This window comes from Alligator sinensis, unplaced genomic scaffold (genome assembly GCF_000455745.1).
Source record: "Alligator sinensis unplaced genomic scaffold, ASM45574v1 scaffold970_1, whole genome shotgun sequence".
Classification (NCBI taxonomy): Eukaryota; Metazoa; Chordata; order Crocodylia; family Alligatoridae; genus Alligator; species Alligator sinensis.
Genome location: NW_005842094.1, coordinates 1173609 through 1198161, shown reverse-complemented (window position 1 = coordinate 1198161; position 24553 = coordinate 1173609). Strand labels below are relative to the sequence as shown.

The 24553-nt window shown below is 42.3% G+C and overlaps 1 protein-coding gene across 1 annotated transcript in view; it reads right to left on the bottom strand.

Moving 5' to 3' along the window:
• Window positions 1–5411: 5411 nt before the first annotated feature.
• Window positions 5412–24553, bottom strand: part of VAPB (VAMP associated protein B and C) — a 46842-nt gene continuing 27700 nt past the window's right edge. The window contains exons 3-6 of the mRNA XM_006024081.3: window positions 15828–15931; window positions 11261–11341; window positions 9666–9842; window positions 5412–6615 (exon numbers count right to left, since the gene is read on the bottom strand). Of these exons, the coding sequence (XP_006024143.1) occupies window positions 6460–6615; window positions 9666–9842; window positions 11261–11341; window positions 15828–15931 (518 nt within the window). The 3' untranslated portion in view covers window positions 5412–6459. The remainder of the gene's footprint in view (window positions 6616–9665; window positions 9843–11260; window positions 11342–15827; window positions 15932–24553) is intronic.

The following is a 24553-nucleotide window of genomic DNA, read 5'->3' as shown; positions in this document are numbered from 1 at the left end:
AGAGCTCAGGGAGAAAAGCAGCTTAGCAGGCAGTGCGGGGAAGAGACAGATAAGACAAGGAGCTGGAAGGGCAAGAAAATGCAGACAAGTTCTGCTGGGGCAGGGACCAGAACTAGGATGTGAAGGCTGAAGAACAGGACAAGGCATGGGAATGAGACATGAGTGGGAAAGGGACAGGACAGAAGAGTCTGGGCCTGGTGGTGCACACTGCCTTACAGAGCCTGGCACCGAACAAATATCCTCAAATCTCACCCCTACCCCGCCTGTGAAACCCACTGGCCAAAATAGCTCCCAAATGCTGTTCAAGCAGAGGACGATTGCTGACGACAGCACTGCCATCAATTTTACTTACTCCTGGATCGATTTAGAGGTTTCACTTGCCTTTAAATAAATAAATAAATAAATAAATAAATAAAATCCTAGACACCAGAGACACAGGACTACATTAAAAACAAAACACAATGTTGCAAAGACGAGCACTTGCAAGCCAGAAGGTGCCAAGAATCTGGTCGTACCAGCAACTATAATTCAGCCTCTTTGTACATGATTGATACCGTGTCTCTAGATCATGTAATTAAAGAGTGCATCACAAGCCAGATGCACAAAGGGGCGGCATTAAATGTAGGCATTGCGTGTGTAATTATATAATAGGAACTCTGCCAGCCCGCATGGGAGTTTTAGGAAGCCTTTCTAGCCCTCCTGTGGGTTTCTTCACAGAAGAGGAAGCTCTGGGTTCAGGATTAGAAGAATCAGAGCACAGCCCTCATTTCTGAAAAGAAGGAAGCATGTCATGTGGACTGTTTCTTGGGCCCTTGCAGCTAGTTTTGAAGAGTGAAAGTTTGAGGAGTATAAGGCTCCTCAAGAAGCAAGAGTTCAAATTCTGGTCTTTTATGCATTAAGTTAAAATGTGAACAGAGATGCCAGATGCACAATATCAGGTGCCGTTATATGGTTTTAATGCATTTTTCCAAAAAAAAAAAAAAAAAAAAAAAAAATCAGTCATTTAATCACACCCTTTATTCCCCTCTCTGGAAAAAAGAAAAAAACCAAAACAAAACAGTATGGCTCACAAAGGATCATGTGATATAGTATCAAAAGCACAATTTGTTTGAGTGAAACAGCAGCCTGTTTCATTTGTATTTATGAGCTGGGTATTATAGTTGATAAGTCTCTCCCAAAACAGAGACTTTACTGTAAACTTGGGTCTGGACTGAAATGCATCTCTTGCTTCTCCTGACTTTTCAAATCCACAGGCAGGTTATTAAGGAAGTGAGGTCTATGGCAAGTAATAGAGTTTATATGAGAACAATTATTTCTGTAAGTATAAAAAGGGTGTTTGCAACAATGCTGAAGTTTTTTATCATACCTACTGTACAACAGATTCCTGGATGGCTGTTATTTATTGAGTTAGGGGGGGAACCCCCCACAAAGAACCCCTTCCTCCCCCCACAAAAACCCTTCAGCTTCAATACATGGTGGGGGAGGGAGGCAGGGGAGGAAGGGGAAGGAAGTCGGCCTATTCATAAAACACCAATTTTATGGTGAAGCTGCTTTGAGCGGCTGAAGCACACAATTACTTTGTTCTTTAAAGCTAATCAAAACAAGTCAATAATGGTACAGTGAACAGTGTCACTTCTGCATCAACATCCATTAGACAAAGTGATTAAATATACATCAGGCTGTTGGTATAGTATAAAGTAATCTTAATTGGGCAGAGTCAAAGGATCAGCCTGCCCTGCTTTAACAATAAATCCTTCTATTTATCTAGCAGCAGCCCCGTATTATTCATGCTGCCATTATGTTCCACTGGCATCTTTTAATTGAGTCAATCTCTAGCAGGGCTAGGTTGTGAACTATGCAAGCACTTGTAGCATGTTGTGCAATAGTTGCTTCTTTTTCCAGCAGTGCCAAGCTGTGGGTTTAGATTAACATTTTTTAATGAGTGAATTCCATTTTTAGCAAACTGTTTCTAATTATGTTGTACAATAAACCCCAACTGCTTCCAAATGCAGTGCTAGACTCAGCTCATCTCTTGCACAAATTATACTGGGGCTTTTCTCTTCATAATAGTATTTCTGAAACCAAAATAAAGAGCTTATATGTTTAAAAGGGCCTTTCAATTCTCCCTTCACCCCTCCAAAATTTAAGGAGCTGCTATAATCTGTTTTCTCCAGCTCACACTGGGATGCCTCTCTTACGGTGCATGATCCAGCATGCTTATGCAAAATGCAAATTTTGACTTAAAATTTTGGTTATTTGTACTTTCCATCCGCAGCTACCACAGTTTAAATACTGAAGAACATGTTGTCTGCATAAAATTCTGGTAATCTATTCCAGTGTTTTAAAGTCAGGATGCTCACCGACTTGCACACACGGATGAGCCTTATTTGTACCAGAGCTGCATGTGCAAATTACTTTCGCTTTGCCAGTTTGTACACACACTTGTGCACTCTTTAGCTGAACCTCCCCATGTGCCCACACCCTGAATTCTTGGAATAATGTCTCAATTCATGTTACCCTAAAAGATCAACATGATTTAATCACTAGTCCTCTCCCAGAGAGTCTGCAAGAGGATTTCAGGCAGGGATACAAACTAAAATTGAAAGAAGGGATCCCTAGCCTTCCACACAGGTGCTGGGAAAGTGCCACAGATGTGAAGTTCAGAACGTGAGCTTCACTTGCCCCCAAAACTAGAGGGTCTATACACTTTGGCCAGTAGATTTCAGCCTGTGTTCTACTGGCAGCACGTTAGTAATATTCCAGGTAAGGGCTCTTCTTATCAAAGCATCTTGTTCGCTAGTTCATGCTTTTAGAACAATTGTCCTCACACGTCCTGTATCCAAGTATCAGTCTGTTCTCAGATGTTTCAGGCCATTATCTGGAGAATAAATTCCAAATTGGAGGCCTCGCTCACACAGGCAGTTGCTACGGTTGAGTGCAGAAATCAAATAATTGACAATGCAAATGGTAACGTCCCAATTTGAAAATGTGGACTTACATGAACAGAGAAGGCCCTTTTCCTACCCTATTTATAGCTGTTGCTACATGTTAAATTGCCTTTCACATAAGTTTTAAGGTGTGTTTGCCAAGGAAAAACACAAAGGGAAAAGATTCCAGGTGTACAGAAGTGGCTTTTTTCCTGGCCCTTACTAAATTCAGTATAAAGACTTCTTTGGGTGAGAGGCACTCAAAAAGTGCTTTTTAAAATAAATTAGTAAAATGGTAGTGACATGGATGCATCATTTAAGCAGCTGTTTACTCATGGCTGGGTGCTGGTCCAGGGGTGAGAAGTTTGTTTACTCATGGCTGGGTGCTGGTCCAGGGGGGAGAAGGGATACATACATATCATGAAGGCCACTTACAAACTCCATGCTTAGTACTGGGCTTCCAAAGAACATGTGGTGCATTAATGTGAGACCGATTCTCTTTCTAAAGGCATTTGATCCAAGTGATAGCATCAATTACAGGAGAACTCCAGGCAGACAGCTTATGGATACATTTCCTCAGTGGAACATGTCTTGTGTGTTACAGAACCCCTGGTGGGCTGACACCATGAGCTTTTGGTCTCAGCAGCTGGAAGACTGTTTCTGAGAACCTGTTGGTTACCAGACAGTTCTGGCTTGTTGCGGCTGCTGGCAGAAGTACCTATGAGCAACCTCGGAGTTCAATAAAAAGTTCCAGCTTTAATTAATGGCGCTGTAAATTAATCTGAGGAGCTTTATTTTCTGATACTGTAGCTCAGCCCTGACTATGGAGCATATTTGTACAAGTCACAGACATTATTAACATACCTGGGGAGCTTATAAAATATAAAAGTAGCTAACCACTTAAGGGTAACGGACTGTATTAAGATGCATTTGTACAGTGACTAGCAAAATGCAGTGGCATGTCTTCTGGGTCCCCAGGCATTACTATTATACAAATGAACTACTAGAAACAACTTTGCTCATAAATTACTTAACATGTTCTAAAGATCACTGTGAGGCACAACCATTAAAAGCAAGCTGTGGATTCAACATGCTTGTGGCTTTCCTTTAAAGTTGTCCACAGCAGTAAAATCAATTTTGATGGATGATAATTTATGTGACAGTTGCTCAGGACATCAGCAAAAACCATCCCCACAAACAAAACCAGCATTCATGCTTGTTCTCCCTGCAATGCTGGCCTGTTTAAAATTTCACTCATGAAGCTGGGTCTGATGGTGAACAAGACAGCCAGAGCATTCCAGAAAGGAGCACAAGCAACAGAGAATCCAGCTGCTGAGAACCTACATTTAGCAGGTCAGATAGTGATCCCACCCACTCGGAACATTTGACAATTCAAATCTCCTTACTCAAGGTTTTTCCACATATGCTGCTCAAAACCATTTGTCTGCTACTATTTACCACTTCTCTTTGAAAGAGAAGTTTTGGTATGCTTCCTGTATTGATCATTTTGGCTGACAGAAGATGGAAAGCTTCAGAAGGCTTCCATTTGCTGCACGTACCGTACGGAAGAAAAAAGGCACAGCTCTTAGATGCTTGCAGCACCCCATCTCATCTCACAGCTACTCTTCTTTCACTTGATTTCTTCTACAAGTACTATTTCCAGCGTTTCTACTAGCTGCTAAAAAGTTGCTTTTCCTCTGCTCTGGGGGGATGGCCTATCTTTAAATCCTTTGTCAGTTGTTTTGGCCATGTTTTCTCCACAGCCATGCATATTAATTAAAACTTGACTAGCAAGAGTAGCACTGCTAAATTCTGCTCATCTGCACTTGTAGGAGAGGCAGCTATTTTTGATGGGCAAGTTAAAAGCCACCTTTAAAAGGCTTTTTTCATTTTGTCAAGGGGACAAATAGATCACATTGATACATTTCTGCTGTAAATACACAGCATTTCAGGAACACCAAAAAAGAGACAAAAAGCCATAAAAAGATCATACTTCCAGATTACAGGATGTTATAGCACACTTCAAACCTGCTGCATTTACAGCACTGGAATGTTAATCTGATGGCTTCTGAAATTGGAATACAGGGAACATGTACGTGCTCAAAATAGAAAGTTCATCTAATGGAGCTTTACCCTGTTCCCATTCAGTAAATAGACATGCTTGGTAATTAGAACGTATTTAAAAATGTAGGTGTACCTTTACTCTCACTTTGGGGAAAAAAAAAAAATCATGCCTATGTAATATTGCAGCCACACAAAATGAAAAACTGCAAGCGTCATCATGGGCACAAACTGTGTTATTCTGAACATAGTTTCCATCCGCCTGATTTTAGCCTGTCAGCCAGTCTTGACAAAAGTTGGAAAGTATGGAACAAACTTACAATATTGCCAGCAATTACTTGATTCCAGAAGCAAGTTTTAGGGTAGTGGCTACAGGCTTTTTCTTTTTAAAAAGGAGTGAATGTGACAAAAGTAACAAAAAAGAAACTTTAATTTGGGGGCTTTATTTAATTTTTGTTTTTTTAAGATGCTACATAGTCAAACAGGATTGGTCATTTTACGGCATAGAACTAGTTTACTACTAATAATTTTTTTCCCTAGATAGACTTATTTACATACAAAAACAAGATTTCCTGACCACTGTTTCCCCAATGTTTAGATGATCAAAACTCTGACAATTATGTAGTGCCCAAAACATCAGGAGGCAGAAGGATCCTGCATCACTACAGCAGCAACATTTTAGTTCTATCCATTGACTTTAGAACAGGTGCCTTTTTATACCATAGTATTAGTCAATTTTGTGACAATAAGGAAACATGAGATGAAATACATTAAATAAGTTAAATATGCATTAAACATCTCTGAATAACATTTTAATTCAACTAAATGAACCCACAGCAATGTAGCTTGGTCCTGTTAAGAGAACAAGGAATTGACCTTTATTCCAAATGAGTGTCATACCAGTCAATAGATGCCTCTTAATGATGCCTAGCACATTCAGTGCTGCCACATACAATTCTTTTCAGCTTCTCACTATTCATTTAAGTGCCAAGAAATTGGGAACTTGCACAGATTTGAAGACACTGACAAAAACTGTTAAATTTATGAGCAGAACAGTGGATTAACGTATTTTACAGAAGTTATCAACACCTCCTACCTAACCCAGCGCCACACCTCCAGAAAGGCCAGCTCTAGCAGTGGAAGAAAAGGGGTTTTTCTTTGTTTAAAAAAAAAAAGAGGTAATCCAGCATCATGTACCAAGGGCTAAGAATGTTTAAAATGACATTTACAATATTTCATTGTAGTGTTAAATCATGATTTTTCCCTCCTCATAAGAACGTTCTGCAACTCACTCATTGTACATTTTAAACTTTCTAGATTGTTATGTTATATTTGTGCAGGGGTAAATTTAAAAAGGCAAGACCTGTGAGATGTCATACATTAATTTTTTTTTAAACATTGTTATGAATAATTTTAATCCAATGATATGGCAGAACCATCAAACCAATGTACAATCCTCAGCATGCAGCCTCTACAAGGCTATTTTTCCTAAAATTGCACCAAGGATAAAGAACAAAACAATCAGAGCAAGTAGTCTAGTGCTCAGCCCTTCCTCCTTGACAGTAGTAATGGCAGAAGCTGGGTTGTTCGTCTGGGAGGTCTTCCTCATCCGCAGCCCATCTTCTTCCTACAGGAAGGAACCCTAATTATTTGACTCTGAACAACAGAAAAATAGTATATTGACCTCCACCTCCCCTAATCCCACCTCAAGAATTTAATGAGTCATTAGCAATGTAACACTTGGGTGAATGTATGGATAATCTAGTAAATCTGTTTGACTCAATCCTCCTTTGAAGAAACACATATGCCTTTGATGTAGGAATATGACGACTCCTCACCTCTTGTATTCTCACTAGGAAATTTGAAAAGGGGAATAAAGACTACAATTGACTCCAGAAACATCCCACATATACATGGGGCATGGGACAGCAACCTGAAGGGCCCAAGTTTCAATACCATGCATCCTGAATAGCTGTACAAATAGGCACACTAATCAAAAATAAGATAACAAGATTTCCCAGATACTGAACTAAAATAACTACTCTCTTTTTTGTAGGACACCAACATAAATATGTCATTAATGCTGGTGGGAATCACAGGAGTGCTGCCCTTCCCTTTGCATCCTGGTGGTGCTCTCCATTACTAAAGTAACAATTAGGTTGGAGATTGACGCACCTTCTATACTCCAGCTACTACAGGAGGCACTATCATTTCACTTCCTGACCTAGTTGTGCAGCACTGCTCTGTTGTTAAAAATAGCTGCTTCTTCCCAAACAGGGGTGGGCTGAACTTGGGGGATGCATCTCTGTAGCCCGTACCTTTTAGGTTCCTGGACAATGGGTGTTAAGCACAGTACTGTTCCCTGAATTAAAAGATGCCAAACCATAAGAGACTGACTGCAGCAATGAAAAACTCAAGTTCAGGCAAATAATCAAAATAATCCTCAAAACCACATTAAATTTTGCTGGGTTGACTAATAAAAGTTAAAGCTTCAAAACATTGCTGGAAGAGTTGGACACACTCCTTCAACCTGTTCTTTTCGCATGTTCTTATCATTTTGGCAGAAACATAGGGGGCTCTAGAGTTGACCAGTGGTGCTCAACCTTTTAGCCCCAAGCACCAGGCTGCACCTATCCCCTGCTCACTCAATCTACTGTGAAGGGCAATCCATGGCGCTTCCCAAAGACTGGAGGACAAGACACCAGGGGCTGGATCTGACTTGTGGGTTGGGGTTTGAGCACCCCTGGTACATTTGTAGAGAATTTATCATCAGAAATACTTTGTACTACTCAAATATTTGCAAAAATGAAACTGCTAGATACTTAATACTTTAATAGTGCACTGTCCTAATTCAAATGTTCATAGGTAATTATTGCATTCCAGATTCTCAGATGAGTTAGGCACCTAATTTGTACACAATGTGTATAAGGCAGGTCTTAAATGAAGAGTGCTCTTGGAACAGCATTTAAGATAAATTGATTTTTTTAAATTCATATGGCATTTTAAAACAGCCAACTTGAGATGTTGACAAACCAAGAGGTATGAGTTTAAGCCAGCATCCGGCTTACTTCAGTGGCCATAAACAACAAAAAGTGTTTTTAAAAGAAAGATTTCCTTTCCTTGAGCCAGTGTTAAAGCAGACTGAGGCTAGAAACAGACGTTGCCAAATAAAGCAGATCAGCTGTGCTGAGATGGGTGCTGGCACAGCTGATGCACTTCACCAAGCAAAACATGTTGCCCATTGTCCTACATCAACAGCTGGGACAATGGGCAACATGTTCTCCCAGGGCTTGAGGGGCCTGGTCCTGCAGAGGAATTCCGTCCCGGGAATTCCCGAGCAGGGTTGGGCCCCTCAAGCCCTGGGAGTACCTGCCCAGCTTTCCCTGCTTACCCAGACATGTTCCTGGAGATCCCATCTAGCTAAATGGAGAAAGCCAGGCAGGCTCTCCCAAGGCTTCAGGGGCTCGATCCAGTGCAACAATTCCTAGGGTGTGCAGGATTGGGCCCCTCAAACCCCTGCCCAGAGTGGCTGGAGAGCATGCTCCTCCGCCAAAGCAAATAGATGTCTACAGCAATAAGCAACACAAATTACTACCTTCCATTACAGCCATGAAATTGGGCATTTGTAGTGCAAAGATATGGAATATATTTTTATGGTGGCACAAAAGTAAGGAAAGACTATTGATTTCCACCCTGAATAAATCTTTCACAGTAGCTAGGGTCAGGAGGAACCTGAACAAATCATCTAGCCTGACCTACTACCACAGGCAGGAATGAATGCTGGGTTCACAAGACCCCGGACAGGTGATCATCCAACCTCCTCTTGAATTTGCCCAAGGTAGGGGCGAGGACCACTTCCCTGGGAAGCTGGTTCCAGATTTTAGCCACCCTAGCTGTAAAATATTGCCTTCTGATCTCTAACCTAAACCTATTCTCCATCAACTTATTACCGTTGTTCCTTGTCACCCCAGGTGGTGCTGGGGAGAAAAGGGCTCTGCCTATTTGCTGTCGATCTCCCCTGTTGAGTTTGTAGGCAGCCACCAGGTCCCCCCTCAGCCTCCTCTTGCTGAGGCTGAACAGGTTCAGGTCCCTCAGTCTCTCCTTGTAGGGCCTGTCATGCTACTTCTGTTTGGGTGTGCCCCAATTTACTATTTTTTAGCCATGTGACTAATCTCAAGACCCTGACACTTAAAAATTGCTCTGAAAAAGAACAAGTCGCAGTGACTACTGAGCATTTGTGCTGCTCTGCCGGGCAAACTAAAATGCAGCTTCTTAAAAGTGCACCAATAGCTCTTTTGGGTATCATGGTTGAACATTCTAAAATGCTCAGGGTTAACTTAATTCTGCTCCTGCTACGAGTCAATGTTAGAACTCCCACAGCTTTAAATGGAAACAAAAAGCTTAGACCAAACTGATTACTTCGGGAAATGTCAAATTAACATAATCCAAGAAAATGCATAAATGTTGGAACCCGTATCTCATTTTATCTGGCTAAATACTTCACACTGTAAAGAGGCACTGATTTAAGCATGTGGTATTTAAAAAAAAAAAAAAAAAAAGTCTGCAGATACAAATTTGTTCTTTTTTGGTGCCTTGCCAACACTAAAATGCCAGGGCCCAAACCCACCACATCCACCCTGCAGAGTGCACTTCAAACGTCAAAAGCAAAATCTTTACCTTAAACTGTTTATTCTCCTCCCGTAACCTCTGAACTTCTACTTGAAGCCTCTTATAGTCTTCCTTTACTTTCTTAACTTCAGAGTCATCCAAGGAAGAACTTATTGATTTAGACATTACAGAGGATTCTGTCTTTGCTGCAGTTGTAGATACAATTTTATTTATTTCTACATCATGCTGTTTAAGAGAAAAACATTGATTTTAGAGTGGTTATTAAGAGATCTCCCCTCCCCCAAATGATGCCTATAATTAAAACATGTCATTTTATGCTGCAGCCCCTGCTTCACTTCCTGATTTACAGTTAAGCCAGGAGCAATGAATTGCAGAGCAAACAGGACTGTTAGCCCCAGATGCTCCCTCTGGGGAAACGAACAGCCCTGCCCATCTTCTCACAATGAGGGCTGGGTTTTACTGGCTGATGGCTCTCACCTCTCCTGCAGCTACAATACACCTACATGCACAGCTCCTGGGGCATAAGTGCCACCATAAGCGAGTAGGAGGGAGTCAGGGGAGCACAGTGATAAAGGGCTGCTTCCAAGAACCAGCCTGTTGCCAGGAGCCACCTCATTATCCTGCTGCATATTTGTCCTCACTCCTCCCAGTTGGCCACCACTTCTCTCTCCAGACTCTCCTCCCATGCTTCTGTGGTCTGGAAGGAAGAACCACCCTTGAAAACAGTTCAGGACACAGGACCTGATCATGTTAAATGATACTGGTGTGTAATTGAACATGTCTGTGGGGACATTAAACTACTCCAACCACATTTCTCCATTAACTACTCCAACCAATTTTGGGCAGAAAGGGATTTCTTTCCCCTTCTGCTCCTGCTAAATGTTCTTATCTTGTCATGCATAACAAACCCTACCTACAAGCACAAATATGGTCACCCCCCCAGTCATCAAGAACACTGGCCAGAGGGGAGAAAAAAAAAAATCTTAATGCAACTTATGGTCTGTTTGCCCTAATGACCTTTAGGGATTTAGAATACACGGTCTTGAAATTTCAATGTTGCTGATCAGACACCAGTCTGTCAGCTTTATAGGACCAATATCACACATGTACAATTGCATCTGCACAATCATGAATGCAAAGAAGAACATGTTTGTAGCTCAGGTGCAGGCAGCACTGGATACATGTTTATCAGTAGGTCTCGATCCAGCTCTGCATTTGAGGATGTTTATTTCCATCATGAATTAATCAGTGCTTTCAGCAGCACCCTAGCAAAACACTACTCAACTCAGTTCCTACCAAGCAGGGATCCTATACCACAATAACCTTCTACTTTTAAAGACAGTGCCAGGTCAGAAAGGAGGCTGGCAGAACTGCACAGGTTTGCTTCTGTTGCTGATGCTCAAGGTAAAATGAGAACTCTAGCATCAACCCAAAAGGCAGCAATATCAAAGAATGTTAACAGTCTTTTGGCACTTCTCGTCTAAATTAACTTCAAAGTAGAATAAGCAAAACAAATATTTAAAAATTCCTTTTTTTTAAAAAAAGGATGTCATTCAGATACTGAAATGAATGATCTGCAACCTGCATTTTATATGCTCTTGCTATGGTAATAAGTCACCCAGAACACTGTTGGAAATACTCACAGGTTTATCATTTTCTGCTGGTAGCTCAAACACACATCTAAGTTTTGAATCCATGAGTTCTTCTGGTTTTGCTTCTTTCCACTAAAATATTTTTTTAAAAGAAGAAAAAGAAGAACACAGTAAGTCTTGTGGAAAAGACAGTGCAATTAGTTTACTCCTTATATAGTCTGGCTCAGGGAAGAAAAACCAACCCCCCCCCAAAAACAAACAAAACAGTGGGGACAAAAGCACTGGTGTTTATCCAGGCATTTAGTGGTAGTGACAAACTACTTAGAAGCATGATCAACACAAAGCAACAGTTTAAAAATTGAGTGGCATTTCTTAAAACTACCTTAAAACAAACTAAAAGCGACATAATACAGCACTAACATGCTGTAAAAGCAATTAAAATAATAAAATCAAATCACAGCATTAAGAAACCTGTATTTAGAATTGACACAAAAGTGGGAACTTTGTTGGTAGTTATATCAACAAAGGTCTGACCCACAAACACTTGTCAGGTATATCTATCACTTGGATCAAACAGAAGACGTGCAATAAGAGCATTCAGAAAAGGGAAAAAGTGACCAAAACAAAACAAAAAAACCCCCACATCTAAAATACTGCTGTTTTTGGTTCAGTCTTTTGTTAAGTCACAGATCTTTCTTTCCAATTTATTTCAAATACTGCTTTACAGTCTCTAAGCGCTGTGTTTATTGGGGAGTAAATATTACTTCCTCAGAAACCCCTACCAAAACCTTCCAGTTTTCTGTTGTTCATTAGTAAAATGTAATGTCACGTCTGTGTATCTTTATCTCATTATCAGCAATATGTTAAGTCGAGCATTCTCAGTTCTATACAGGCGAGACCGGAATTAAGCCATTTAAGAACATCAACATACTAGGTGACAGGAAAAGAGAATACCTACAAACCTTTGCTAAGCCTTGCATGTTTTTATTTTACTTTTCAAAAGCTAATGCAGTAATACTATGAATGGTAGGGATCATTTAGGTTTTTCCTCCTATTTTGAGACGTTAATCAAGATGAAACATTTGACCAAAGGGATTTTTATTTATTTATTTAATACTTGTTAGAGCATTTATGACATACAGGTTGCCATTTGTACCACAATTATACTCCTCACCAATAACCCCTCAGCTAGACAATAACGTGCAATTATACTTCACTTCCCCCCTACAATTAGGAAAAACTGCCAGTACAAAGACTATCTAACATTTATGGTGGGAATTACAAGTTATAAATCCTTGCCTGGTGTCAACTGTACTTCTAACTGAAGTGGTTGCTTCTCAATAATGATATCTAGCTGTGAAGGTCCATAAATCACTGCACCTGAAGCTTTCATATACTTTTCTTCATCTTGAATTTAATTTTAGTTAGCAAGATTATCTCAACTAGCCTGAAAAATTATGGTCCTGCCCATGCAGTTTGAAGATTTTGACCCATGTAAACAGCTGAATTGTTCTGCAAATCTTCTGTGGCTGAAATCAGGAGTCTATTTTGAGTTTGCTGGCTGTGAAATGTTGAAAGCTTTATAGTACTCCAGTAATGTCACACCTGTTTATCCAGAATAGGAAGATTTCTGTATGGTGGTAATATATAGAAGGACTGACTGAGTGCTGTTGGAAAAAAAAACAAAACAAAAACAAACAGTTTTGTTTTATGTTGGTCTAATGTGCCCTAGAAGTTCCAATGTCCATTTAGGTTCCTAAATACATTACCAAGTTAGAGAAACTTTTCTTAGGAGATGGGACAGTTCACAACTGAAGACATGGCAGGATGGGCAGGGGACGCATGTGGAAAGAGACTGATTAATCTCTGCCAATGTAGAAATGTTTCTTACTGTACAGATGCTTTTCTTCCACCCATATTGGTTATTGTAGACAAGAATATAGTTATATAAAACTTTATTTGGAAGGGCGACTTCAAGAATGCTCTCCGAATGCTTACACAACAAGCTTTAAGAGTCTGCAATATCATCCAAGGAGGGTTTGCTTCTCAAACAAATAAAGTAACCTGTTGAGTTCTCTAGCCAGTCTAACAAGAGCTACTATAATGTGAGCATGCTCTCGGTGAATCCTGTACTGTCTTTATAAAAAGTAGGTATTGTACTCTTCTCTGTTACATAATTTCTACGTTTTGATATTACCATAATGTAGAAACATGCATGGGAAAGAGACCTTAGTTTCTAAAGGAATATAGCAAAAGAAGCAATTCCCTTAATGAAACCAACTGTAACAACAAAACTCCTATTACAATGAGCATGACCATTGTTGAGTTAGGAAAACAAGCAATATGTGCAAAAAATGATCAATAAATACACTTTCTTTTAAAACCCCCCCAAGTCCTCTTTTCATGAAGGTAGAAAGATGCGTGGCCACAAGTGGGCTTAGACTGCCTGTAGAATTGGCTAATTTCCAAGATTATTAGAAATAAAAATGGTCCTGTATTATAAAACACAGGTGGGGTGCTGTGGAGGGAAAAGAGTTGTCCTTCAAGACGACACCAACCTACCTGGGTGTCACTCTAGACAGAACCTAACCTTCCACCATGACCTGGAGAAGTTGAGGCACAAGGTAAATCTGAAGGGCAGCAGCCATTAAGCAGCTAGCTGGTACAACATGGGGTGCTGACTTCTCTACCTTGAGAACAGCTACACTAGCCATGGTTTATGCACCAGCAGAATACTGCCTCCCTGTGTGGGCAAATAATGTCCACACCAGCAAACTGGACAGTGCCCTGAATTCTGTACTACAAGTAGTAAGTGGCTGCCCAGTATACATGGAATGGGAAAACATGTTCATTTTGGCAGGAATCCCCCCTCATAATATCAAGAGGTCTGGGATACTGATTGATCTGGCAATCAAAGCCCAACAGGAAGACCATCTGCTACATGACATGATTGAAAAGTACCCAATGAAGAAACACCCAAGAAGCAGAAAACAGCTACTAGTATCTACCAGAAACAGAGAGGAAGCAGGAGACACCATACTGTTACCATGGTCCTAGACAAGGTGGGAAGAGCAATGGAGTAACTACCACACCCTACTACACAACTACATACAACTACCATCCTCACACCCTCCTGGTCAAACTCCCATGCAAGGCATGCGTAAACCTGAACTGACTGCAATCAAACTATGGAGCCTTCAACAAAATCAAAGTGGGCTTTACAAACTCACCACTGTGCCCCTGAGGCAAAGGACACCAGACAGCCCAGCATATACTAATCGACTTTCCACTACATGGTCCACCAGAAGGAGCGAACAGTCTGAAAGATTGCAGTATTATTGATGGATCTACTTTTAAATGGTTGGAGTCGACTTTCTAAAATCGTATGCAAGAAGGGGATGTGTCCTCATGAGCAGAAACACCTGTTCCCCAGGGACAAACAGCAGAGGCACAATATGTGCCACTGTTGTTACTTGTCCCTGGGAAACCCCCATGCATGCATGCTCTGGCATGCAGCACATTGCCCTGGGTGGGGGAGGCCAAGGCCAGCACCTGGGCTGGCTGCAGCAGCCTTATCTATGGCCTCCAGGGGCTGCAGCCATGGCAATCCTGCAGCAAGGAGCCTGGCCAGCAGCCAGAGTATGGCTTTGGCCGGCCCAGCTCCAGCTGCCCTAGGGGTTTTTGCAAGTGAGCTAGTGGGGACTGCTTGCATGTACAGCGCATGCAGCGTGCAGTGCTGCAGACAGGTCTGCGATGTGGCATACCACACACGCATTCTGGTTTGGAGGTGCCCAGGGAGTTTAAAAGCAGGTAGAGGGTATATTGAAAATAAATCATGTCAGATAGCTAGGAGCTTTGGGGAAGAAATTGAAAAAAAAAGAGACATTTCTTTTGGTTAAAAGAGGAGGGTGGTGGAGGGGGCAGAAGACAGGTATATTGTTTGTTATTACAGGAAGTGCTACCACTAGAAAAGTACTAGTGACTGCTTATAAGAGGTCAGTGATGCCTGCTTTGCTTCTTTCCAAGTTTACTTAAGTAGCCAGCAATCTTACTGCTATATTCTTTTCTTCTTCCTCAACTACTAACCCATATAAAGATTGGATTAATGATTTCTGGCTCAGAAACACATGGTTCGGGTAAATAATCAACAAAAACAGTGAACAAGGAAAAGGTTAAAGAAAACACAACAATAATTAAATGAGGCTAGTTCCTACTGCAAAGGTGCAGGCTGCTTAAGAGAAGGCTCATTGTACATTGAGAAAGGTTAAAAAGATAAGCTCCACAGAGCCTAGGAGATGCCAAAAATCAGACCAGCCTAGCCCCAGACGCTGTATTTTAAAAATCTGAACCTGACAAAAAGTGTGAGCCCAGGCCCAGGATCTTAGATGGCAGGGCTAATATTGGCTATTTGAGAAAGAGGCTCTTTGGGGCTCGTTGCCCATCTAGTTCCGCAATGCTGTGATCTTCCCAAATATACAGATGTCACCCCTTTCCTCAGGATTTACAGGAAAAAATCCCCAAATTCATGAAGCCCCTTTGTAAGCTTCAGTGTTATCTCTACTGTTTCCATGTTCAATGTTACGTCTACTGTGTTTGGTAAATCAGCTTCAATACTTACTACTGCTTCCATATCTGAAGTATCAGCTGGAGCAAACATTGACTGAACCATGAACTTGTGTTTACTTTTCTCGTTAGGGTCATAATCAAAAGGCTGTAGCATCACTACAAGGAAAGGAAAAAGAACATTATGTCAGCATCGTAAGTACTTCCAACTGACTACATCACTTCTTGTAATACAGAAAGCAAATAACTTTAGTTGTTAGGGTTGTACAAAAGAGTTCCACAGGTAAGGCTGCAATTCAAGACTGGGGAAAAAGAGGTGGTGAAGATCCCTTAAATCTACCATCTGGTTTGAGAACTTTGAAAAAGTGATGACCACTTTCATTATTCTGCTTGGGTTGTAAACAGAAAGTTACAGTATCTTTTATATAACAAAATTTACATGCTTTCCCAAGCAGAGATATAGGAGATATTACTGACAAACCAATGAATTTGTAATCTTCTACATATATTATAGCTGAAAGCTCTCAAGGAGGACCATAGAAACAAGTCCTATAAGTATTTCAAATGTTTGAGATCGAAAGCCTAAAAATGCATGTTTTCCTTGAAATGTTTAGAAATCTCATGTTGCTTGGTTTAAACCAAAATAACTTTTCCATTTCCAAATGTACAAAGTTTTGCTTGGCTGCAATTTCTTATATACTATACAAACTAAGCAGAAAAAAAGATGCAGTTAGGACACAAGTATTAGCCATATTCACAGGCCATCACTGAAATTAAAATTCAGGGCAATGGACTGTAAAGTGAAGAATAAACACTATGCAACATGCAAGTGCAAGTAAAAGTTTTCTTCTGCATCTTTGTAAACAACATCCTGAAGGTGAGGCAATAGGTATTCAACTAAATTAATTTTTCAGATCCCAAGGCTCTGAGCCAGCAGAACCCAAGAGCAATATGGGAGTAGCATTCTTTGTTCGCTAAATTTTCACTCCTCTACCAAGTCATATTCATCTAAGTTTGTGTGCTGAGACTAATCACATTAAGGTCCAAGTGTCCTTTAGAAGGTGCTGAGAGTCCACCTATAGAATAGGTCAGAATGTAAAGGAAGGATGGATTGGAGTAGATGAGGGGTGGGCAATTATTTCGGGCGGAGGGCCGCTTACCCAGTTCTGGCAGGCTGTTGAGGGCCACATGGGTAGTCCTGCCCTGCCCCCCCGACAGGTGCCCTGCTTCCTGGTCACCATCTTGGGACCAATGTCTTGAGACCAAAGACATTGGGACATTGGTCCCATGTCCCAGGGCCGGCACCAGTGGGGCCCAAAGCAGGGAACAGGTTGGCAAGGGTCTGTGGAGCCAGGCTGGGCTGTACCAGCAGGGAGAGGGGGGAGCTGGCCCAGCTTCATAGAGCCCCTGCCGGCTGGGACCCCGCGCTCCTGCCACCCCGCTCTGGGCCCTGTCTGCACTGGCCCTGTGACACTGGTGTGGGCCCTGTGCTCCTGCTGGCTCCCTGCCCACTCACTCCCAGTCCCCCCCCAGCCATACAGTACAGGCGGGGGGCGGCACACAGCCCCGACCCCCTGCTAGCCGGCAGGGAAGAAGCTGGTGCTGAGCATAGGGAAAAGTGGCCCCTCGCCTGCCCCGTGGCCGGTGCTCCCTGCTGCAGGTGCTTGCAGCCCACGCGGGGCTGCCCTGAGCAGGCACAGGCAGCCTCATGTGGGCTGTAAGTGGCTGCAGCACAGGGCGCAGCCACAGGACGAGTGAGAGGCCTTTTTCCTCGTGCTCAGCACCAGCTTGTAACCCAGCCCTGCTGCCAGCCTGGGCTCTGCACCAGCTCCAGGGGTCTCCCGTTGGGGCTGCACATGGTGGCAGCAGCTGCGGCCCCCCTGCATGCCACACTAGGCAGTGTTGGCTGCTGCTGCCTGCCTGGAGTGCACATGCTGGGCAGCAGAGGCGGTGGTGGCAAACACTGCCTGGCACTGCAAGCGGGGCGGGGGGGCTGCAGCTGCTGTTGCCATGCGCAGCCCCGATGGGCGAGCCCAGAGCCACATGGGGCCCAGGCTGGTAGTGGGGCTGGGTTACAAGGTAATGCTGAGCGCTGGCAGGGGGGGCAGCAGGGCGGGAAGCAGCCCCTTGCCCGCCCCGTGCCTGGTGCCCTGTGCTGCAGTCACTTGCAGCCTGCATGGGGCTGCCTGTGCCTGCTCCTGCTCAGGACAGCCCCACATGAGCTGTGAGCAGCTGCAGCATGGGGTGGGGGGGGAGGAGCTGCTTCCTCCCCACTCCCCCCATGCTTAGCTTTTCCCTGGGACATTTTTCCCCAGGCTCCTTTCCCCCCAGCCCTTACTTGAGGTTCTGGCATGGGGCAGCCATATGGTCCCAGGCCAGAAGCCCCCAGTGGGGCTTCTGACTGAGTGGGTGGGGCCAGGCAGGCCCTGCTGTTGTGGGAGCCCACCGGGGTTTCCCCTGGGTCCTACTGCCCTTGGTTCCTGTCACTTTTGACAGGAACCAAGGACAGAGAAATATTAATTTTCTGAATTTTTTAGGGGCCTCAGTGGCCAAGTAGAATGGCCTTGCAGGCTGGATGCGGCCCGCGGGCCATATTTTGCCCACCCCTGGACTAGATCCTATCCAGTAGATCACATGGGAAGTGTCTATACTCCAAGAAACACACCCAGCCTACCTTCTGTACTACACCCAGAAATAAGGCTGTGAACTTGTCCTGAGGGCCCCCTCTCCTGCCACTATTTTGCTCCTACACTAGCGTTTTCAATATTTCTGCCTCCAGCCTGCTAGACAGCAGGAGGCAAGGGGTGCTCTCAGGGTGGCTTTGCTGTCCCATTTCCAAGCCTGCACACGGGAGCAGGGTGTGCTTCTTGGCAGCACTCCTCAGAGGGCTGTGGAAGCAGTACAAGTGTATCCTAGGTGTCATCTTACCTCTTGATCTGCAAGTACAGCTTTCTTTTACCTCTGCCACCACTCCCTTGCATTAGGTACTCGGGAGTAAATTCCCCTCCCTGCCCCCACAAAGACAATTCCCCTGTATTAGAGTGGCTAGAAGAGGGAGAAAGGATGCATATTCCGGTTACCGAAATACTGCAACAGTCACCAGGAACAGCAATGTTTTTGCGTGTGCGCGCACAAGAGATCAACTTAGGAGGGAGACAGGTAAGAAAAGGAATGTGTTGTCTACAGTGCCTTCTTAGGTTAGGCAACACGTACAATGTAAAAACCATGCTATTTTGCATATGAACACACATGACCAAATGCTACAAACTGCTTCAGACTAGCAAATGGAAATCTAACACAAACTGTGTAAGCCACAACTGCTACTGCTTACTTGATATAAGTAAGATTTTAGAGGGTACCTTACCTTTTAGTTAGACAAGTTGCTTTTGCCAAATTCATCAGTTAGTTCAAAGTCCCAGAATTAAAGCAAGTTTTAACGTACTAGTACCGTGCTGTACTTTAATATACTAGTATTATACAGTACTAGTGTTTTAGATGAAGCATAGTATCAAACAATAAACGCATTAAATTCAGGATTTTAGGTTGTAGCCGTGTTGGTCTAAGGATATAGGCAGACAAGGTTCCTTGGGTGAATTTGATATCTTTTATTAGACCAACCCAAATGGTTGGAGAATAGTTATTAGGCAAGCTTTCGGGTTCAAAAACCCTTCGTCAGGCTCAGGAAGCTGCAGCAGTTGGTGTGTGCTCTTCCTGGATGGAATGAAAAGTAAAATATATGTCGCTGTTGAGTCTGGCTTCTTTCTTTTTCATGTTGTACAGTTTCCATTTCAGACGGCTGAATTCGATATCTTCCATGTTGCAGGGTTTTTGAACCCGAAAGCTTGCTTAATAACTATTCTCCAACCATTTGAGTTGGTCTAATAAAAGATATCAAAAATTCACCCAAGGAACCTTGTCTGCCTATATCCTTAGACCAACACGGCTACAACCTAAACCCCTGCAACATGGAAGATACCGAATTCAGCCGTCTGAAATGGAAACTGTACAACATGAAAAAGAAAGAAGCCAGACTCAACAGCGACATATATTTTACTTTTCATTCCATCCAGGAAGAGCACACACCAACTGCTGCAGCTTCCTGAGCCTGACGAAGGGTTTTTGAACCCGAAAGCTTGCTTAATAACTATTCTCCAACCATTTGGGTTGGTCTAATAAAAGATATCAAATTCACCCAAGGAACCTTGTCTGCCTTAAATTCAGGATAGCCACTATACAGCTTCATGAGACTGCCTAAATGTTTTATTGCATCACTGCTACATGCAAGGATCCAATTTGTTCTAGGGCAAGAACAGCCACGGCAAATTTTAAGTGAATAGAATAATGCTAAGCTTGTGCCATCTCTCTCTCACACACACACACGCTATCAGCAACTGTGGAAAACTGCTGAATAGTGAATTTTCTTAACTGGAATGCTTCCTTAAACTCCACTTGCGGTAATCAAATACCAGTGTAAAATAAACATTATTATACGAGAGAGCAAAATTGTGAACCAGCTTTTCAGAAAAACATATTCCAAATGAAGACTGGATTGAACTATGAAAGCACTCATGTTCAATATTATGCAATGTTTCTTGGCTATAGTGATTGAAATTTCTCTTTCCGAGCTTAGTCGTCTTCCGTTGGTCAAAACTATACACAGTGGGGAGGACTAACTGGGTGGTCAAATAGCTATCCAATTTCTGCAGGTCAGTGGTTCATATTGGTTTGGTCTATTAAGTACAGCTATGAGCTCATTTCAAAGTCATAATTTCCCAAGCTATGATGCGGAAGCCATTTCTGAATGCCAAAATGATTGCTGCTCTAAGTCTCATTCACTGAATCATAACAGCAAAAAGCTAGAGAGGGCTGGATAATATAAGAGTGTTGTTAGTCCTTATCCTTTCAGATCAATACATGAAAACCACATTGAAAGGTTTGCTATGCAATTCCTGTCATGTGTCAGGCTGGATACCCAAAATACCTACCCCCAATAAGTCTGTTCACAATGAAACTAGACCTTTGCAAATTCTTTCACAGAAAAACAAAAAATAAAGAAAAATGCCACTCCAAACCAGAAGAGAAATCTCCAATGAATGCCCTTAACAGCAGGGATTTGGTTATTTTGTAGTGGGGTTTTTGTGCGTTTTGACAGGAGTCTCACCATAACACGGCTAAACAATTTCTAGTGTCTGAGCAAAATTGAGCATCTCTGCAGAAAATGCACTGGGCTGTGCAGACATTCCCTTACTGACAGCAGGAGTGCCCTAATACTTGGCACATACAATCAAAACCCCAGCCATCTCTGCCTAACATCACAGGAACTTGATAGCAGTCACTCAGGAGCACAGTGAAATACTGTGCAGGTAAAAGGGCTGATTTAAGAAACTCTCTTGCTTAAATCATAAGAAAAAAGGCTGACAAAGCTAGAGTACAGTCTCCAGAAAGCTCCTGTGCATGTGTGACCATGGACTAAAGAGAACTAAGGATACCTTCTTTCTTTCCATTTGCCTTCATGCACGGTGAGTCTTGTATGACAGAAAAAGGTTACGAAACTGTGATTTTATGCTGTCTCATTATTTGGGCAAGAGTCATGTGCAAATAAACCAAACAGTGTTGACAACACACTGTTTATAGGACCACAGAAGGAGACCTAAAATTTAGTTTGACTAGTGAGTCAAAGTAAAGCCAGGGATCAAACGCTGTCTTCTCTGCAGAATCTGACTGTATACAGATAAATACAAGGTTGAGCTAGAAGGCCTAGCCATTAGAAGAAACTGCACTTGTAAATGGGTCATGTTTGACCTGTCAATTAATTAGACATAGAAGTCTAATCTTATTAAGTTTCTTAGCTGTTACTTTTCACTTAAATTTTCTATGGATGAACTGGAGACCTGGCAAGTTTCAGCTGTTGCAGAAAAGTGACTGTGGACATGCTTATAAGAAACTGCAGAGCACTGCCATCAAGGCTTGAAATATTTGTTTATAACCTCTGAATAAGGGAAAACAGGAGCACAGGTCTAGAAGAGACCCCTTGGGCCACCAAGGCCAGTTTCCTACTACTACAGGAAGCCACATCATTTCATCTCTTTTATACACATGCTGATGAAACCCCACTGCAAAACCAACTAGGTTCCTTACCTCACTGCTCCTTCTAGAGGGATACTCCATAACTTTGCAGCTCAAATCGTTAGAAACTGTTATCTGCTTTTTAGCCTAAAGTTTATTCATGGCAAGTTTATAATTAGTTATTTGTGCCAACAGTGTTTTTCAGCTTCAGTAGCTTCTTTCTATTCATGGTGTTCCTCTGACCCCTGATGTATATACAAAGAGCAGTAACAGAGCCTCTTAACCACAGTTTTGGTAGACTAAACCAACTGAGTTTTAGCTCCCTCTCCCAAGACAGGCTGTCCATTCCTCTGATTATCCTAGCAGCCCTTCTCTGCACTCATTTCAGTTTAAAATCACTTTAAACATGAGTAAACTAGACCTGTGCACTTGATCCCAGGGGAGGTCTCATCAATTTCTTGGACAAAGGCATTAATACTTTCTTATCTTTACTTGGATATTTGCTTTTTTCTATAGCCACCACACTGGTGACCTGTAATCCTGAGACCAACTAGTATACACTGGGTCTTTTGCCTCTTCTCCAACTAATGAGCTACCATTTTATTGAAGCAATGTGCATTAAATGCCCACTTTATGCTATTAAAAAGTCCATTCCATTTCTATTATTCTAGTCCTTAAGGGCAGCTATTTCTTCCTGCAAGATATATGAATCCTCCTCTATTAACAATAACCTCTGACCGTCTTAGCAAATTTCATTAGTGCACTTTATGTTAAGGTCAGAGAACGCGCTCAGTAAGATGCATCTAAAGTCTGATCCTGGAGAAACTTGATGAGTTACCAATATTTCTCAATCCATCTTTCTGTCCTTGTAGGAGACCACATCTTTTCTAGTCAACTAATCACATCATGTGACACCATATCAGACTTAATGAAAAAAAAAAAAAAGGACCAGGTTGTAGGGATCCCAGACTTCCTAGACCGAGAAATATCTTTCTTTGATGATAAAATGTCATGTTAGTGCTGTTTGTTTACCCTGTTCTCCAATATTTGCTCTAAAGGGCTGCACAATACCAAGGTTAGCTGGACAGGTCTCAGGGTGCCTGCATCACTCTTCTCTGTATCCTCTTACACTAATTACTTGGAATTTCACATTTGCTCAGCAATCCTGCCATCCTAGATGGAGATACTCAGTTAGAGAGGAAAGCAGTAGTTATCATTTACTTTGCTCAGCCCAGTCCCAACAGATGAACTGGGAGGCTAGGCTTTTTCTACTCACATTGTGCTTCATTTTCAGCCTTTATTAGATTATTTCAGGCCCTGACTACAGTAGTAGATCCCCATTATTTTCATGTCTCTTCTATAATACTGCATACTCATGGAGGCTACAAAACTAGGTTCTCATTACACAAGATGCTCTTTGGACATAAGTGTACATAAAAGCCCATATTTTATAAAAATATTTGAGATCAAATGCTCATGCAAATCAGCTGGCTAGGCACAAATAGCAGCTGATATTTGCACTTAAAACTGTCATTATGCATGCAGTAATATGCCTAATTACATATTCAGTTTTTTTGCAAATCTAAGCTACAACAGGTCTGGAGTTGTAGTCATACAATGTACCAAGAGGAGTGGGAATGCTTTAAAGAAATCTCTGGTATTAGACAGCTCTGAAAGGCCCACAAGAGAACATCTAGAGGTTGGACATTTGCCAACCTTTTGGAAAATAGAAGGCTGGATTCTAGCCACTGTAGATATGTTAAGTTAGTTCTCATGTTAGCACAAGTAAAGAATAATATACTGATAACATGGATTCTTCTCATTTGAGATGAATTATCCACTCATAAATTTACATTCCTGAGAAGCGACAAGCTGCATGTACCATTTTAAACACAAGGAAGGCAGTACACAACCACAGCCCTCGGAAGGTAGAGCTGCCCCATTATCTAGCTTCAGATTAAGTCCGAACTGAGCCCAGTGGTCAGAGTCTGAACATTCCAGCATGCGAGACGCTTGATATTTCTGGCTAGTAGAGATCACGCCAAAACCTTTGGTGCGTATGCCTAGGCAAGAATTTGGAGGAGAGAAGGCTGCCGTAGACCATCCACCCCCGCCTTTAGACATTTGGGACAAAGTCCGAAGGCCAGACTGAGCCCAGACATCCGGTGCCTTGATGGTTATATAGCTTCTGCCAGAGAACAACAGATTAAAGCTGCTGTTGGCTGCCCAACGCCTCAGCTAGGGCAATGTCCCTTAGCCTTTTTCCAACCAAGGAATTGCCCACAAGGCAGCAGGCACCAGAGCTTTGAGGTGCCTTAAAAGTTCACCTTACCTGGAGGTTGCAATATTGTAGAATTTTATAGGAGCTACCCCACCACAAGAAGCCCCCATCACACTGCCACAAATCCTCCAGCTGGATGCAGTTTATGGTCATACCCAAGACCAGTTAAAACACATGTTAACTGGATCTTCTGCATTTACATGCACATTCTTCAGACAGTAAATATGAGGAATTAATAGCTTGCTCTAGATGCGTATGCACTTAGAGCTTGGCATAATCTTTCAAGAAGTGCAGTACCAATCTCATGCTACCAAATGGCTATGTTAAAGTCAGTTAGCAAATCTCAGGTGGATATAGACTAGATTTAGTAAATATATCCCAATTAGTTTAATTGGCTGAAAATTATCATCCAACTCCCACCTCATATTTTCTCA